Consider the following 19,747-nt stretch of genomic DNA (forward strand, 5'->3'; position numbering starts at 1 on the left):
AAACCAAGGTTAACCCTCCAAACCAGCTCAGAGATCCAAACACCATTTTAAATGAAAAGGTGCTTTTGTAACTTTCAGAAGGTTAGGTCAATACGCATTCTGAATTTAAAATACTGTGCACGCACGTACACACGAAAAAATGGCTCAAACCTTGTGAAATGCAATTTGTTTGCACATCAGAATAAGCAGGCTGTGTGCTTAAAATGTATTAGAGAAACTTACTGAAATCAATAAGAAACCTCCCAAATCCTTGCCTTTGGTACTGAGGCATAATCATTATGCAGGAGACATTGTACTTCTGCTGGCAAAGCTTTTCCTGAGGGAAAGAGAAACAGATTAAGTGTGTCAAAGTTGTGCTGAAGCTGCCCATTCACTGCACCTGCCACTGTCCTGGCCTGAAATACACACAACCACACACTCTGACCCATAACGTACACCTTCGCTGGTAAATGCGTTTTACATTTCAAAGAGTGATCCCTTAAGTACACACAACCTGTTTATTTAAGCGGTTGTCAAGAAAGACCAAACTGCATAAATATCACAAAGCTGAACATGGTTATTCCACCATTTAAAAAATAAATTCCATCCTATGCGAGCACTGGAACATCAATTATTTGCACAAACACCACAGTACATATCTGCGTCTATGAGACATGCACAACGATTAGAGAAAAAGGCTCTTACCTTGGAAAAGTACCCTACAAGATGGCAGCCCTTGTCATCATTTTTTGTTAGGATGTAGAAGAGGAACGGTTCGACGTCGTAGTACAGAGTCTTGTGGTCCAGAAAGAGCTTGGCTAACAGGCAGAGATTTTGGCAGAATATTTTGCTGACATTTCCGTCAACCTAAGCAAGGGGTCACAAAAAAAAAAAAAGTCCAACATTGTTTTATCAACTTCTCTCTTCAGTATCAAATTTCACACATGAAGAGGAACAGCCAGCCACTTTAAGAGGTACTTCACGTACACACAAAAAAATAATATAATAAAACCAGTTTCATTTCATTCAAGTGGACAATTTGGAGAAGTTTTCAGTTTTAGTCAAAGTAAAAGTTGCAGGGCCAGATGGGCGTTCGTACACTACGCGGATAAAACCAAAATCAGTGTCGCCCCTCTCTCGACTCCACTTGAACCCGGGGCACGACCCCATTAGTGTTCCAACAGGGAGACAAAGCGGCCCTTATGAACAGATACAGCCCCGGCCCACATTCTGAAGCGTGGACTGTGGGATCATGATTTTACGTTTAACACTAAAGCAGGGCACAGGCCAGGGATATATTAAGGATAAACAAGCACCAGGAATATGAGCCTGCGGAGGAACTGACCTCGAACACAGAGAGGTCACCCTTTCTGTAGATCTCGTTCGCCGGAGGGTGGAACCAGCCACACTTCTTGGAATGCCGCTGGAGAATGTTCCGGCTCCTCATGTACTTCAGGCAGAACTCGCACAGATAAAGCTTCTGCAGTCTGTCGGGAGGAAACGGCGAGATGTAAGCATCCGTCTGTCGGAACGCGTCGCGCGTTAAACTCCTCCGGCCAGAAGCCTGCATCGGCGACCCTGCTCACCTGGAGTACTCAGGCGGGTAAGGCGAGGAATACCAGGTGTGGATTTCATACTTCCCAAACTCGATGACTGCTGGGTACCGTCCAAAATCCGCACTGTTTAAGCTTCCAGTTTTCTAAACAGTAAGAGAGCAAAAACACACAAGACTTTTCATTTGGAAGCGCACACAAAAGTAACCGCTATAAGCACATTGTAAAAAAAAAAAAAGGATCACGGCAGGAGTACAGAGATGAATGTGTGAATTTGCAGACCCTCCTTATGCTTTCAGGAGTGCTCTTCTGGCATTGTCAGGTCTCTCAGAGTCCTGCTGAATTATCCCGGGATGGCGGGCGAGAGCAGCGATAGCTCCCTCTCAGAGACATAAAGAGCATTCAGCGAACGCTGAATAGGGCTTCACCAACTCTCACCTGCGAGGAGAGCTCCTGGACGTGCTTGAACACTTCCAGATCCTCCTGCGAAACGTGCTCCTTTGAAATGGCCACAATCCCATCGTGAGTGTCCTTCTTGACGTGCTTTGTGCCTTCATTCTCTGCTTAATTCAGAGATCAACAGTTATGTCAAACACTGCTCTTAAAAAACACAACGCAAGCACACTGGGGCCCTATCAAGATCTACCGGTTTCAGTCAGAACACTGAACGTATTGCAAAATGCTTGAACATCAACACACATCGTTTCCTGACTCTAAAGAAAAACTGAAGTGCCACTGATGAGACTTGTGCATGGGAGTTTATTCATGCAAGATATCTCAAGATGTCCTTGTTGTACAATGACATCAACATAAGATCAATTTGACCAATTCCCCAGAGATTGTTCAGGCAAGTTAAACTGATTTTTTTTAGTTATTCAATGCAGTAATTGCTATATCAAGTTAAAACAAGAGTGGAGGTGCATGCCATATTTTGCATTTATTAAACCTATGGTGTACTTGTCTTAGTTTTCTGTTAACATGAACAGTGGAAATGCAGTCACATCATACCATAAACACAACCTGCATTGAGTTTGCATTACCAGTTAAGCACTGAAAACAAATGCCATCTTATTTTAAAAACAAAGAAATTCTATGGAACTACAGTGCTCATAACTTCAAAATAGAACGATATAACTATAATAGTATCTTAAGAAAAGAATAAGACAGGATAAGAGAAAAATGCTAAATCCTCCCAAACTTCCTGATCAGATCAAATAAATAAATTTGAATCAAAAAGCTACTGAATAATAGCTTTCATGATCCTTGACTTCAACATCAACAGCGTTCAGTCAATTAAAAGCCAATTAATTATAACTGTGCACTGAACGACAAGAAAACCACTTTTTCATTTGACAAAAAAACAAAAAAGCAGGGACCAGCCAAGGGCACAACTTTCAACATGTCAGATTTAAAAAAAAAATAAGAGATTTTATATCAGGTCTCACAATCATATTTTAATAGGAATTGAACAAGGTGAGAATTATATCTTCATAAAAGGATTTTTTTGCTGCATAATTCATGTCGCTGCTTTATTGGAACATGAAAGCCATCACACAGCTACTGGAGCTAGAATGCAGGGACCGAGCGAGGCGCAGAACTCTGCGTTTGACAGACATTCCATGTGCGTGTCCAACACGTGCCAGGGGCCCACACTTCAATTTCATCACAAGTTCGGTTAAAGACCTCAGAGTCTCAGTGAGTCACCATTAACCCGGCCAACCGTTAACCCCTTAACTCCCGGCACAGATGGCCAGCGCCTTCTCCCCGTCACGCTGAACAGGGGAGCGGATTAACGGGGGGGGGCTGCGAAAATTCAGCCACAAATTAGGGCAGCGGTCGCCATCGGAGACGAACGGGCGAGCCGAAGCGCTGGCCTGGGGGAGGCCCGGATGTTGTGGTGTAATTGAAGAATGGGCAGAGTTATGGGAAGCCTGGTTTGGTGGCAGAACAAAGCAGAGTTGAGTAGAGTAGAATGGCATGGTCTGCAAAATGGGCTAGTGTTTGTACAGAAAGGCAATCACAACGAGCACACTGCTGTGGGTGGGGGGGGGGGGGGGGGGGGGGGCAGGGCGAGGAGGGGCAGGGCGAGGGGAGCAGCATGAGCATCTGGATAGCCATGCACTACCATAAAGCCATTAGCAGGGTGTGTTAATGTGCGCTGGATCCTACAGCCACTACAAAGGCAAATAAATCAGAAGTAAATCAAATTTTTGGTGGTACAGGATTAGCTGAAAGACAGTCTAGGTGTTAATCAGCATTTGGGGGTGGGTGGGGGGTGGTGGGAGAGGGGTAGGCAAAAAAAACAATTGTTAAATTATTTTTTTAATTACTATTTTATAATAAAAGTTTAGAGAGGAGGATCAAAACATATAAAAAGGAAAAAAAAAAAAGGAGAAATGCCAAGTGACAAGCCTAAAGTGACAAGAGAGTTTTACTGGACGAGACGCAGGTTCAGAGGGAGCCGTGAGCCTTTGCTTACCATAGTCGGGCGCGGGTTTAACTCTTCCGTCTGCCACGCCCCCCTTCCCTGGCGGGGGGGCACCCTTCTGAGGGGTCACTTTATATTTTAACCTGCCTAGGATCCTGTGCTTTCTGAGGAAGGGCGTGCGTCTGAAATGGCCCGCCGCCTTAAAGGGGCGTCCCCTCGACACGCCCCAGCCGGAGGGGGAGGGGTGGGACACGAGCCTATTTTTACCCTCTCGGGTCCCGTGGAGCTGGGCGCAGGATCGGGGCGTGGAAGACGCATCGGGCGCCCGGCGCCGGCGCCTGGGCGGGGCGTAGCTAGGGAGCCCCTTTTTCCGAGATTGTCCCTGAGTGGCATAGATGTGCGACAGTCCGTCGAAGAGCCCCTTAAGCTGGCTGTGATTGGACAGGCTGCTAAGGGAGGGCACGCTCGATTGGCTGGAAGAGCTCTGGGGGGAGTTAGCGGAGGTGGAGCTGTTGGATTTCAGCGAGGTGGGGCTCTGTCCGGACGATGGAGGAGGAGGGGGGGGGCGGGAGCGGACAGAGGGGAGTGGTTAGCTTTTGAGTGCCGGGACGAGGGGTGCGCGGCGGTTTCGGAAGGCCCCGTTTCCTGGGCCGGCGCTGCTTGGACGGGTCTACCGCGCCGGGGCGGGACCGGCGGCCCACGGGGGAGGGGGTGAAAAATTTGGAAAGCCCGTCAATGAGCCCTTTGGTTTTCTTGTTAACGGTAAGTTTGGAGGAGGTGGGTGCAGACGTGAAAGAGGAGGAGGAGGAGGAGGTGGTGGTGGTGGAGGAGGAGGAGGAGGTGGTGGTGGTGAATTTGGTGGTGTCACCCGCCCAACAGGGGTCTGTAACAGCCAATCGGCTCCTGGCGGCCTTCGCGGATGCAGCATGACCAGATGAAGGTGTGGTACAGACTGTAATCTTTTGACCCCTACCAGGTGACCCCCTTCCCGTCAGTGCTATCGTGGAGCCGTCGCCGCCGGTTACGGACCTGCGGACAAATCAGAGGTTAATATCCCGTCATTATCAGCAGGAAGTCGCTCTGGCAGCTTGCTTTTTGACACAATTGCAATTGGAAACATTTTTAGGCTGAGCGACGCACACAATGACTGCAGTCGGAAGCTCACTGCACAACCTGAATGAGACACACAAGCCAGTCCTGGTCTGGGGAAGATCGGTAACGGCTGCAGAAAGCGCATGCTAATCAGCAGCTGGCACGGGTCCGAGACAGAGAGAGAGACAGAGAGAGAGAGAGAGAGAGACGGTCCCCGGAACACCGCTCGGGCTCTGCGGGACACGGACCGAATCCACAAACGTGTGGACAGCAGAACCCAGTGCTCTCAAACGCTCGGCCCAAGCGCTCCGGGGACACGGCGGGAAAGCTGGAGATGCACGAGCTGCATCGGTACTCAGGATCAAAGGCATGCAGACATCTTTCGGTCACGACGCTGTTAAGCAGACGCGGAAAGACACCCTGACTATCGGACGCTTAAAGCCAAGAGCTACGCTGCCGATTCAGCGTACAGGCATTTCACATCCAGAACTAATCGTTCAGATTGAATGTTTCCTCCCCCCCCCCCCCCCCCCCCCCCCCCAATTCAAAGATTTCTGCATCTGAGGCAACGACCGATACAACACTGGCTTCAAAAGCCTGAAGCCTTAACCGACGCGCCGGGCAGGACCCCGTCTGACAGGCTGCTTCAGGCCATTCTCTTTAACCGAATGTAAGAGCACACTGTCAAGAAAATATTCATGACCTTTCGGGAAAATTTCAGGGGGAAAAAAAAAAAACAGCCACACCGTATAGGAATGAATGAATCCATTCACGAGTAACAGTATATTTTAGAACATCAAATATTTTACAGCTGGCCGAGGGGGACGTACATGGTTTGTTGCTTTAGCTTATTTTTGGGTCTTCCCAGCGGCTTTGCATATCGTCTCCTGATCTGGGCAGCCCTCTTGTGCAGCAGGCCCCTCCCCGTCTCCTTGGGCCGACAGACTTGGCAGATCCACAATCCTGGAGGACATCCAAACAAAGAGCATTAGGAGCGCCATCCATTCAAAAGGACACGTTCATGTGAAATATCCCCTTTTAATGCACCGGGACACAGCAGCACACACACACGTGCGCGCTCTCATTCCCAAACGAGGATTCATCTCTCCGCAGGACAGAAGGGAAAAAATCGATCAGAGGAACGAGGCTGCATTCCGGAGCAATCTGCGTAAAATGCCGTCACTTTGGATGTTCTGAGTGTCACGTGCTCTAAACTTGTTAAAGGCAGGGGACCATGGTCTGGAACACGGTGACAATTCCGGAATACAATTCCTAACATTCTCAATAGAGAATTCCGGAATAATCTGATAAGGAACACAGTATAAACGCTATCTGCCCTTCCGGACCCTTACTGGGCATTGACAGTCAGTTGGCGAGTCAAAGCAGGGAGCAGAAATGCTCCAATGGCGTCTCACCTTTTGGCATTCGAGAGAGGGGGGGGTCGCAGCACTCCATGTGGAACCCCCGGTCACAGGAATCGCAGAAAAGCATCTCGTCCTACGCGGAGCGACACAACACAGAATCATCTACAATGCAGTACCAAAGCCACCAGCTGGAGTTGTCGCAATCCCTCATCATGTACAGTTTGTCATCATTTTTCATAATTTTTCCCAAAAACAACCCAGGGATAGACTGCACTGGGATATGACTGGATATAATGAAATGACATGCTAATATTTGTATAAGCATAGTTTCCATTTACTGTGTTTGCCACGAGAGGTGGCAAACCAAAACTATGCTATTAATAGTGCGCTGAAAATTGGCTATGGTCTATGCTTATGCAGGGTGATCAACACATTGCCTGGAGATCATCTTCCTTGAGTTTATGCCCCATTCTAGTTCTGACATCGCAGCCAGCAATGTAGCATCAGGAGATATTTCACAAAGCAGGGTTAAGGAGACAGTCAGTAAAGGAGTTAAATATTTATGAAAGCTAGCATGCTACTCCTTAATCCAACTTGAAATATCCCCCAGATGAACATCAAGGCAGAACAAATAAAGTTTATAAAACTGTCAACACCAGACTGCTCTACACCCATTTTGTTTCTCAGAGGCATCTTGCTGTTGACTTACCGCATTTTTCCCCTGGATCCTGCAGGAGCTGCACGTCTTGCACTCGATACACTGCCACCGCAACGCTTTCACGTTCGCGGTCAACTCAGGAGAGAACTTCAGACACGACGGATGTCCTGTAGAGAAAACAATTAACAGCAGGAATGAGCCATTTCTCGATGTAACGTACGCAAATGAAAGTACTTTCACAATGTTGAGGTTCCCTCGGCAAACATCGATCCTCACCAGACTGTGAGAAGCCCTCACACGCAAGCCCTCACCAGGTGGTGTAGTAGAATGCCCGTTTGAAATGAAAGGACCCCTTTCTCTGCGGTTAAGTGAGATTGTAAACAGCCTGCGCAAAGCTGGAATCAGAGCCCATATGTAACCCCTGTACGCTGTCCTGTTCAAAAACAAACACGCAAGGGGTTTACCGCCCAACTCCGTCCTGCTCCACTAACCAATGTCAAAAAAGCCAACCCAGGAACATACGGAGTAAGGCTTCCACGAACGGGTACAAAACAAAGTCACGCGTAAAGTTAGCAGATCCAGTGATCCATCAAACTCTCGTTTTTATTAATGGGAAAGACGTGCCCTTTAGAGACCGCACACCGCACAGCACTAAATATATAAACACTAACGCTGTTGTTCAGAGCGTGCAGGATCCCCTTCCCAAGATCGGCGTCTGAAACAGTGAGATGAAACATCTGAGCGGCTAATTAAGGATAATTTGATCTTAATGAGGCAGAAACGGCAGCGGCGTTCAGTCTGACGGAGGACGATCCGTGAAAGTCGTGTAAAAGCTGGCCTTCGCCTCGTCTTGCACCCTCCCCCCAGGGCCGTGAAACAGCTGTTTTACGCTGAAAACACGCTCTGTGTACACCACCGAACGCTTAAGGAAAACCACCTCAAAAGCTACTTAGTAAAATTCAGGCGATAAAAATGTCACCGGGATGTACAATTCTTTCTGGCATTTAAAATAATTGTTCGGAAAAAAGAAAAAAAAAGAAGAAAAAAAAAAATTACTACTTTGGAGGCAATTTAATGGAAGGTTGGCAATTTTGTCAGGAACAAAAGAAGGAGGAAAGTAAATGCCACCAATCTGCCGCAGAAAATGAGAGATCTTTTCTACACTTCCGTTCCCGAGCAGCGTGCTTCGCCCGCTCAATCATCAGAGCCATTTCAAATTCAATCCTGCGCCGGAGAATAGCAGGCCGCTCTGAGGTTTCACCAGAGTTCGTTAGCAAGCCGCAACTCCGCAGAAAATACAAGAGCGGGGGAATCGCAGCGAATTAAACCCAGCTCACATATCAAGGAACGGAAAGCGATATAACCCAATAACCATGAAGCGACAAAGCGATAAGTGGATTCATCCTGAGATCTCATTTCATTCATGGCCTCTTCATCTGAAGGACCCAGGAAACCGTTTTTTATATATTTATTTATTTTATACATAAGTAGCCATTTTGCGGCACACTTTGATAAACACACAGCTGCACACTGAAGAACACAAGACAAACCTTCCGCACACCTCAGTGGTCAAGGTGTACGGTCTGAAACATGTACCTCATTTTACTGTACATAGTGGCTAACCACAGATTACCCCACCGCACAGGGGGAGGGGGGGGGGCACTCAATTTAAGCAGCTGCCACTTATTAATACTTCCCAGCGCACAAAGCACTGCAGGTGGCGTCGTGGCAGACCTAATGTGTTCTGCCAGCTTTCAATACCCGCCCATGCCAGGCTGTGCCAGGCGTCTCTACTGGGCGGCAGATTGGGGTGATAGAAATTGACCTTGTGGCTTTATACCCCCCCCCAAACCGCCCCGCCCCGCCCCCCCCCCCCCCCCCACACGGCGGGACTTACCGCTGCTACCGCAGTCCGTGCACGACAGCAGCTCCTCCGGCTGCTGGTCCCGGTTGGACTCCCGCGTGCCCAGACAGAAGCTGCATATGGGGATGGGGTCGGCCCGCGGCTGCAGGGAGAGAGAGAGAGAGGGATGAGAGAGGGATGAGAGGAGCGAGAGCACGGTGGCGGACGAGGGCAACGAAAGGGCAGACGAGGGGGAGAGAGGGGGAGGTAGAGGGGGAGAGAGAGAGAGAGAGTGGGAAAGAGGAAGAGAGGGAGGGAGAGAAAGAGAGGGAGGGAGAGGGAGATTCAGTTTGGCTTCTCTGGGCTTATCCCGAACCCGATGCCGTGTCCCCATGATGCACTTCGGCAGGCTCTGGACAGACAGCACTACAGCCCACTGAGGGGTCAGGGGTCAGGGGTCATGAGACCAGTGTTAAGAGCTGCAATACAGCTTTATTAAAATACATAAAGCAAATATTTTCCACCACTGCAGATTTTCCTTTTTCCGAGGGCTCTGTGACATAAAACTGCCAACTGCACTTAGTTACATAACTGGCTTAAAAAAATAAAATAAATAAAACAATGAAATGCTGTCAGTTAGATGCTATTATTAGACCCGTCCAGCCCTGGATGTTGAACAGCACTGCAGGAGCAGGCAGATCATTAGCACCGGGATGCAGAGTCTTACTCTAAACTACAGTGAGCATTTAATGCCATGAAATCAAACCCACTCTTCTGTTAGATCTGTGTTAATAAAGGGCACGGCCAAATTATACACAGAAACCTAGATTACAAATCCAATTTCTAAATAATGAATTTTCATCGCAACTGTGACTATTCCAACAACTCAATCATTTTTATTTGCATGCATTAAAACAGATGTTCCTTGGGGGGGGGGGTAACCGAAACAGAAATATAATAGCATGAAAGACTGGCGTGGGCCAGAATAATTCACGGGCAATATGTCGGCAAATGCAAAACGCAGGATTATCGCTTCAATGAAAGTGACAGTGCTGTCACAGTACACATCAGCAGCATAAAGTCTAAGGAAAGGGAAGCATGTTGCAGCAGCCAGGGTCTGCTTGGATAGGTGCTTCCAGAGCAATGACAGGAGTCGGATAATCTGACTACACTATGAAGGCGCTGAATAGCCTGCCGCTCAAAGCGAGGCCCTATTGGCCCAGTTGGCACTGCCCTATCTGCAGATAGCAGCTGGCCGCATTTAATCAGTTAGCAAAAAGATAATCGATGGGTAAAACGCCACCGGTAAACAAAAGTCAGCGTTTAATTCAGCCGCTGTCTATAAAAACCCTAACGTACAGCCACGATAAACAGCCTGCGCAAAAGACAAAAGGAACGAACCAAACGCGCTGCCACAACCGAACACTGAAGCTAATTGCAAAAGCCTAATTATTTCTGCAACAGCAAACACCAAACACCAATTTAAAAAAGGGGTCTGTATTAGCCTGCTGACATTGAGTAACGCTCATCACATCACCCCAAATTCATGCAACGCATCTACAGCGATGTGTAATTTTGTATTGGATGAATTCCAGCAATCGCCAATATGGAAAACTCCAGATTTGGTTCGTCAAGTCAGAAGGCAAAAACCAGCAAGGCCCTAAAAATTGGGACAGTCCTGAGAAAAGGCACAAGTGCACGTGTGTAAAAACAGAACCGAGAGCAGCCATGAAAAAGAAAGTCACCTCAAAAATCACACAAATGCTACGAAAAAGAAAAAAAACCCTCCACGTGCCTCACACACTGGAGCAGAGACAACAGTGTCCCACCTCATGGACAGAAGACACACACAATTTTGCCATCAGGACCTTGTCCACTAGAGAGACAGCAGTTCAAATGGTAATGGACTGATGAACTAAGCACTGAACAGTTTTACAACTGGGGAATTGGAATTAAATTTTCACTTTGGTTAACAAACTGAAACAAACTAGCCTACACACTTATGAAATGGAACGATATCTGATGGTGTGTAGAATGTTTGTGTACACATTTGTGCATGAAATTTGTCATCTTAAACTAAAACAGTGGAATAAGAACTCTTCATTGGGAGCAGGTATGGCGTGGAAAGAGCCAAGATTATGCTGCAAATTCAGAAATTAAGTATGTAGGCCATTACCCGTAAAATTTGATATGTTTGGATATCACCCAGATACTAATGGAGAGTCTTGTAAAATAAAATTGATGCAAACATTTCAAACGCTCAGGTAGCCACAGGAACAAGACTCCACACAAGCCTGTGTAGTTGAGGTATGACTCAATGAAGCAGTGCTGCTTTCCTTTGGGGTTTGGTGACTAACGATCTGCACGTGGGTTCGATTTCACACAGAACCATCATCAGTGGAGCAAACGGAGGCTGGAAAAAGCCTCAGAAAGACTGGCTGGTGTTCAGGGGAAATGCAGATTCACTTCAAATAAACTACGCTTTAACAGACAGCCCAAGAGCCCAAGAGCCTGGGAGGAGGACAAACTGGCATTTTTCCTGTTTATTGATCAGCAGGGTCATTTTTTTCTACCTCCCCTTGCAGGAACAGAAATGAATATCTACTACACCGGCAAAACGCTGGAGGTCAAGTGTTCTCCACAGGGGTGGGATTTAACTGGTGCGCTATAGCTTCATAATGCCACATGAGGGGGGGGTGGGGGGGTGGGTAGCTTTTTAAAGTCCTGTGAAGAGTAATTTGCTTTTGACAGCAGCACATCCTTTCTCACAATCGACGAGGTGGGTCAGAGAAACACGGGGAGCATCGATTCAGCCTCAAAGTGCTACTCAAAATAATCATCCCGACTATGAACGGCCATCAGCAAATTGATAGTCGGGCGGGAACAGTAATAGAATTCGGAGTGAATTGCACAACAGCGGCTTGATGGAATTCTCAGAGGGTGTGTTACCCACAAACAGCCCCGCCACCGCTCACAAGGGGGGGGGCCCAGGCACACGCTCCCCACGGACCCAAATATGCACGCCCCCCCCCCCCCTAAACACGCCGCTCAGAACATCATAACACACATCGACAGCCCGCTCGGGGGAACCGGAGGGAAATTACAGGCGCCTCATGAAGAGAGGACAGGGAACGAGGGGTGGTGGCAGGAGGGCCGGAGGACTGGGCCTGTGTGTGCAGGAGCCGAAAGCGAAGGGAACGATTGTTTTCAACGAGCCGTTCTGAACTGGAGCCATTTTCATGCATTTAAAAAGGTGCCGATTTACCGAAGGGCCGGTAACATTGGTCTGCGGCACAAAGCACCACCTGACCCAACAGATCTTAAAACCTGTGAGCTGTAGGCCTAATCCAAGTCAATCATGTTTACCCACCTCAATGTACGATTTCACATTAGAGATTTCGGTGCCACTTAGCAAGGCAAAACAAGAGCATCTTGAATAAATGTCTGCTCAGGTAGCATGGAAATCAAGTTTGTTAACCACAAACGTTCAAAAAAGAAATTAAAGACACAAAGCAAATGACTATGATGACTAAATTGTATGTGTTTAAGCTCATTATGGCAGGTTAGACAACAGTCTTGCAACAGCTCCCACACAATGCACTTTTATTTAGCCAACAGTCTAGATGTCATTTCATATTCTACTGAAGTAATAGGCTGCTTGGTTTTGAATAAGACTATTAAGATTATTTTTAATTCAAAACAGGCTATAGAGGACAATAACAGGTTATAAAGGCTCATTTACGCTGATAAAGCCTCACTTGTAACCACACTGTGATTCAGGCAAAATTCCCTTTCACAACACCTTGCAGATGACAGTGGATGCTACTTTTGAGATGAAGGTTCTGGATTTCCCCCAACAAAAGAAAGCTAATTTCCCCAGAGTCTCACATCCTCCACGCCCCAATGTGTCCAGCCCCTCCTCTCAACCCTCTGGAGTCCCACAGGGCTCAATGCTCGGCCCCCTCCTGATCTCAGTCACCACAGAATCCCCGAGCTCAGGGACAGCTTCTCGCTGTCATGCCTCTCCTTTCCTCCCTCTAACAAACAAATCCCACCATGCATCACGACAGGCCTCAATGACGCCTCAAACGGGATGAGTAACCTCGCCAAAAACTATGCAGCATCACCTCCAGGCTAAGACCGCACTCATCCAGTATCCATCTTAACACAACAGCTTCTGCTTCTCAAACTGCCAAGAACTTGAGCGTGACAGCGGACTACAATCGGCCTTCTGCCACAGACACTGCTTCACCGACCCATAGCTGCGGAACCTTCTGGCATTACCAGTTTGTCTGAATGGCGGTTCAATCCAGGGTCAGCTGCAAAGCCTAAAACTGACGTGTGTGGCTAGATACTCAGTGAAGCAAGTTAGACTGGCTGCGCAAGAGTACAGTGGCACAGCCATAACTGGAAGTTGAACCTGCAACCTCTGCTTTATCATCCAAGCTTCTCACCATATAATCTACTCGGCCATTCTGCATGTTCACTCTGATGACCCCCCGCCCAGACTGGTGCGGGCGCTTCTACTTAAGGGCTTGTTTTAGGCTCCCCTCTTCTGCAACGGGGCACTCAAACATGCCAACACATTTACCGCAGCGCCGCTTTCACACCGACACTGCGCTTCGCTTCCCTTCCAGACCATTCCACCGTCTCCGCCGCCGATCCCCCAGCCTGCAGTGCGCTAATTTATAACCCGAGCCGCTAAACGAACGCTAGCGGTTTTGAATGCTACAAACTGCCGAGCTGCCGTCTCGTTATGTTTATTTTTTAAGCGGCCGGGCGGGGCTTGCGGGAGAGCCGTTTGACGATCTGAGACGCGGACATCAGAAGCACCGCGAGCCACGCGCAGCCCGTCGGCCATTTTTATTAGAATACAGCGATCCGAGGAGACCGCCTAAACGGCCAGAATGCGAATATGAGATGGAGCACGTCGGCGCTGAATAAAAGCCCCGCACCAGCAGCGCTCTTCATGAGACGCCACTACCAGCCTTCCCTCTTCTGTTCTGTTGTTGCTAAGGTAACAGTTCCTGATTTCTGGATGGTGAAATGTATTCCAGTTCACCACAGTTATTCTAATGATTTTATACAGCAGCGGGGAAATGCAAGGACAGAAAATAACAGCACACAATGAAAATAGAAATGTTACAAGTTCAACAGCCGTGGGAAATGAAAATAGTCATATTAGCCTACTACAAACCAAATGATCTGATTAATTACCCACACAAACAGCTTGCTCTGATTGTGCCATTGTGACACAGGGCTAGACTAGAGGAATCTTTTTTTATTAAAAATGAATTTACGCACATTGTCAGAGAAATCTAACCTTACAAAATCTGAAAATGTCAAACACGCACATCAGTACTGCATAATGCAGGCCTAATTGTCTACAGAAAAATTCAGCCAAAAGCACTGCAGGGGAATGCCTGCTCACCATTTTTTAGGAGCAAGGACATAACCCAAAAAAAACCTCCGGTAGTACATAACAAAAATATGGTATAAATGGCTCATTTCTCATTTTGATGCGTTAATGCTTGATGTCATCTTGATGCTTGATGTCATGATGATGTCACACATAATTCAGTACCGAACTGAGGATCCACAGCAGCATACCGCTGCCCCCATTGCTAACAAACCAGCGGCCTTTCCTTTAAAAAATAAACACTTATCTATTTATTAACCTAGGCAGGACACCAGAGAACTGGCCTCTCGCCTGGAGTGATGTTCTGGGTACTCACAGTGGGTGGGAGTGGACGGGACTGTACTGGCTGATCAGGTGTGGGGAGAAGGGTCAGGCGGTCAACCGCAGCAGCTGCACAGAACCAGTTCAGCGGAAATTTGAGCAGGAGCCCAAAACCGACCCTGTACACAGTCAGAGAGGACCTTGCTCGAACAATGCATCATAAGGACGATTTAATGCCAGAGGTCCTGCAATACTGGCCACTCCTGTCAATCAGTACTCCTAATAAGATGCATTTACCTCTTCAAAAGGCACAAAGCAAAGTTCAATAAAATCTTAATGCAACATGTGATGCTGGATCTCAAATTTAATTTGAGCTTTTCTGGAAAAAAAGCCTGTTTAGCACTGGGAAGCTGAAGCCAAGAGAAAGGGTTTGGTTTGGTCTCATAAAAACACACTAAGTACACACTCATTACAAGTCAGATTAATCTTATCAGCAACGACTTGCAGGCAATCTTACAAATTTTATTAGGCCTATAGGATAACAACTGCAGGTGCCCATCAATCTTTTTTCAGAAACGTACTTAAAAGAATTAGGCGCATCTGTGATGCAAGGCAAGGCTTCCTGGATAAAATTCTAGGTAGATTTTCTCCCTTTGATTCACAATCTAATCCCACTCGTATGACACGGTTACTTCCCATTAACTTGCCATTTAACTCTGCATATGTACAGAGAATAATGGATAGCAGCAGCGAGATTAAACCATTGCAATTGCCTGCGCAGTGTTAAGCAATAGGGGGTGGAATTGTGATGTGTTTACAGGTATTGTGCGCGGAGGGCTGATCTCCCTCCAGCCAGCGGCGCGAACCTGGCTGATTAAATATTGAACTGCACATCTGTTTTTCTTGTTTTAACCCCGAGATGAAACGGCAGCCGATTCCCTTCATCTGGGCCAATTAGGAGCCGGCCGGCGGCCTCGGCTTCAGAGGCGGCGGCGGCGTGGACGCGCGGACGCGGGCCTCATCGCCGCGGTAACCGCCGCAGAGACCGCCGGCCAGCTCGCTGCGGATAATCTGAAAATGAAAGGAGCAGCCTCACAGCTGAGTGGGTTTCACACCTTAATTTGAAGGCGTTAATCACTTATCTATTGGAGACGGATAATGGAAAAGTGTTCCATTAAATTACCAATCAAGGCAGAGGCAAATTATTTATTTATTTATTTTTTAAACATTCACTTAGGCTGAATTTATTCTGAACCATCGAGGATTTATTATGTCAACCGAACGCTGGCGGCGCTGTACGGAAGAGGGCAGAAGAGCAGCTTAGTGTCGAGCAGCCTAACGGGGTCAGGGGCGACCGCGATGCTAACGGTGGGATCAGGAGAGGAGCGATCGCGATGCTAACGGCAGGATCAGGAGAGGAGCGACCGCGATGCTAACGGTGGGATCAGGAGAGGAGCGATCGCGATGCTAACGGCGAGATCAGGAGAGGAGCGACCGCGATGCTAACGGTGGGATCAGGAGCGGAGCGACCGCGATGCTAACGGTGGGATCAGGAGCGGAGCGACCGCGATGCTAACGGCGGGATCAGGAGAGGAGCGACCGCGATGCTAACGGTGGGATCAGGAGAGGAGCGACCGCGATGCTAACGGCGAGATCAGGAGAGGAGCGACCGCGATGCTAACGGTGAGATCAGGAGAGGAGCGACCGCGATGCTAACGGTGGGATCAGGAGAGGAGCGACCGCGATGCTAACGGTGGGATCAGGAGCGGAGCGACCGCGATGCTAACGGTGAGATCAGGAGAGGAGCGATCGCGATGCTAACGGTGGGATCAGGAGAGGAGCGACCGCGATGCTAAGAAAGACGGTCAACACTCGTGGCCAGGGCAGGTGTTCAGATGGGCGACCCTCCTGCGTTCAGGGCAGGTGTTCAGCAGGTTAACAGCACGTTTCTGAGCACTCCATAGGAAAGCCCACTTAACCATGTTACATGAATCCTTAGGGGGGGGGGGGGGGGAGGCCCTTAAGGGGCATTAAGGGCAGCTGGGTTTGTAATGGTTCACACACAATCGGGGGGCAGGTTGTACCCCATTCCTCCCCTCTCTTAATCAGCCCCCCCACCAGCGCTCATAAATCAGACTGATCAGATTACTTTGTTTGCCGGTGATCCCTGCTCCAGGGCCAGCAGTGCTTTACCATGCAGCAGCACCTGTGAGCTAATGGGGAAATTATCAGGCCATATTCAAATGGCTTTCCTGACAGCACAGCTCAGCGAGCCAAGGTCATAAAAGTCACCAGCGCTGTTAGACTCACTGCAACCCGTACAGTGCCTCGTAGCTACACACGCTAGTGCTACTGCTACTGCTACCACCCGACCTTCTCCTCGGGCTTCAGGTCCAGATCCGTCCATCAGACTCAGGGTGTCAATCACAGATCAGGGTTCTAGGCCTCCTATGCCTATTCCCTGAAGATGGACTGGATTTTATTTTATTTATGTATTTTACTATTTTTGCCCACATCTTTTGTTTCCGGTTTGTTTCAATTTGTAAATGATAAATGATGGACATTTCTAAACAACGTCTCGTATTTGTTTTTAATGGAGCTGCACAGAGTGGCTTCCTGCTATGAACGGTCTAAAACGCGAGCCAAACACTCACTCACTCGCCTGGCCCTTTTCATTTCTCTGTGTCACGCAAACCTCGATGTTTCTAAAAACACTGCCAAAACTAAAAAGCAAGCTCTCGCAAAAAAAAAAAAAAAAACAAAACAAACTGCTTATTTTTGAGCGATGTTCCCATTGTAAAAAAAAAAAAAAAAAAAAAAAGCAACAAAGCAGGAGCGAGAATTTGGTCTGGTCCCCGGTGCGAATTAGGCCAGCTCGAATGGAAACGCAATAAAGAGCAGGGAGGCAGCTGCAAGACTGACCAGTCCGCACAACACAATTAATCACAAAAGCCCCTTTTAATGCATGGAGCTAATCAGCACACAGCCAACCTCCGGCAGCTCCCTGCGCCATCTGCGACACGACAGACCCTCCTTATTGTGGAGCGACTGGCACCATGCGAGCCACCGGGCGCTCGCGTCAATGAAATTTACCTCCTAGCAACAGTCAAGCTCCGTGCGCGGAAACCAAAGGCTCCTAATCGAGCAAACAATTCAAAGGCCGAGGAATGTCCCGGGCTCTACATGTGATTACCAAACGGATCCCATTGTCAGCAGGACACTGCAAAAAGCACAAAAAAATAAAAATAAAAAAGGGTATGGTGGAAAACTGGTAACGTTTAAAAAAATGTAAAAATAGAAAGAAAAACTCAAATGACTCTACGCTTGCTCTTCACATGACCTCATTACAGAGGTGCATCTCATTTCTACTAGACTACTGCAATCTGAGCCATGTAAATGAGAACAAGTAATGCAAACTATGCATATTATCATTATATCCCCAAACACAAAAGGCCTGACTTTTCTCTCTCTCACACACACACACACACAAAGAAGATTAACTCACATTCTCCTGGGAATGCACAATAATCACAGCCTCTCCGCAATCATGCACATCCAGTCAATTTGGGCATCCCACAGTCTGGACTATGAGGAGCACCAGGGAGCAAAGTCTGAGACAAGTCTGAGCTATACATCACATACAAGAACCGAGGAGATTCACTTTTTACTGAAGACGAGACTGGGCTAGTTTTCAAACTGCTAATGGTCACTGTTACAAGGTATGATGCTGGCCACCCAGGCTAACTCATTTGCTCTCACACTGAACAGTGAACAAAATGAACACAAACAGAAGACAGCCAGTGTAAAAAAACAGAGTGCTGATTCTTTAAAACATGGCCCTTTCCCGTTTCAGCATGACATTCCAACCAGGTAACACAGCAAGGTCCATATAGAAATGGTCTTGCCAAGAATGTTGCAGAACTTGGATGGTCTGCACAGAGCCCTGACCTCAACCGCATCCAACACTTTGGGAAAGCCAACAGCAAGCCAGGGCTAATCACCAAATCAGTGCCCAACCTCACTAATGCTCGTCTGGCTGAATGGAAGCAAATCCCAGCAGTAATGCTCCAACATCTAGTATAAAGCCTTCCCAGAAGAGTGGATGTTGTTATAGCAGCAAAGGGTGGACAAACTCAAGATTAGGCACTAATCATTAAGGACTAATCGTACACAGAAGGAGGTTCTGGGTTTGAGTCCCGGCTGACTGGATCCTATCAGCGCTTTCAATTAGGATTACACAAACATCCAGAGTACAGGCCCCGAGGTCCTCAAAGGGAAGTTCATTCTTCAAGAAAAAAATCTCAGTGTGGAGCCAGTGCTACCAAGCTAACGGTACACATTAAGACACCCAGTCGGGAGTGACTGTGTGCCTGTACATTGGACAAAAACCAAGTGCTCCTCCCACTGCAAGGCTGCAGGTTGTGTGATGGGTTCCACTCTCTTTATTAGCCCCCCCACCTCAATTGCATTTTGATTGTTCTGACCTCATGGAATCACCCGCCCCGCCCCCCTCCCTCCCTCTCTCTCAAATGGTCTCACATTTTCACATCAATCTTAAAAATGACTACGGCTCAGCCAACTGCAATTTCAACCAAGCGATCACCCACATATCAATAGCACACTTTATCTCCAGGCATTATGTCCTTGCAGGATGATAACAAATAATAACCCAACAGACCTAGTTCTTGTAACCTCCACGTTTCGAACGCTGGCTAGTGGAGAGTGATTTAATAATGACAATATGATAAACACGGCCATTTCCGCTGGACGTGCCCTGAAACCAGGCCGTTGAGCGTACGATGTTCGGCTTGCTGATCTGTGGGAACACCTCTAGTTCCCCTCGATCTGAGCAGCGGCCTGCACGGGGGAGTCAGCGGAAAGGACACTTCTGTATCCCACGGAGATAAGAGAGGGAAGGGGCAGAGGTCCTCTCCACACGTTTCCCCAAACTGTCCAACTCCCTTCCTGTACTACCGGACTCCCCACACAGCGACGATTTCCGAGTCAAACCTGTCGAATTACGCTTACTAACCTGCCTACAAATTTCACATTGCCTCTTTAAATTCTGTTCTTTCATGCAACTCCTGTAAAATACATTAAGACATCATTTAGGATAGAGGCTTACCAATTGTGTTATTTAATAAAGCTTT

At 47.8% G+C, this 19,747-nt stretch overlaps 1 protein-coding gene across 1 annotated transcript in view; it reads right to left on the reverse strand.

The window, feature by feature from the left end:
- LOC118220702 (histone acetyltransferase KAT6B-like) overlaps window positions 1-19,747 on the reverse strand; it is a 37,775-nt gene that overhangs the window by 12,407 nt on the left and 5,621 nt on the right. Inside the window, 11 exon segments of the mRNA XM_035404811.1 lie at window positions 223-316; window positions 685-846; window positions 1,325-1,466; window positions 1,566-1,678; window positions 1,971-2,092; window positions 4,012-4,522; window positions 4,524-4,989; window positions 5,883-6,015; window positions 6,468-6,549; window positions 7,126-7,241; window positions 8,972-9,080. Of these exon segments, the coding sequence (XP_035260702.1) occupies window positions 223-316; window positions 685-846; window positions 1,325-1,466; window positions 1,566-1,678; window positions 1,971-2,092; window positions 4,012-4,522; window positions 4,524-4,989; window positions 5,883-6,015; window positions 6,468-6,549; window positions 7,126-7,241; window positions 8,972-9,080 (2,050 nt within the window).

This window comes from Anguilla anguilla, chromosome 2 (assembly GCF_013347855.1).
Source record: "Anguilla anguilla isolate fAngAng1 chromosome 2, fAngAng1.pri, whole genome shotgun sequence".
NCBI lineage: Eukaryota > Metazoa > Chordata > Actinopteri > Anguilliformes > Anguillidae > Anguilla > Anguilla anguilla.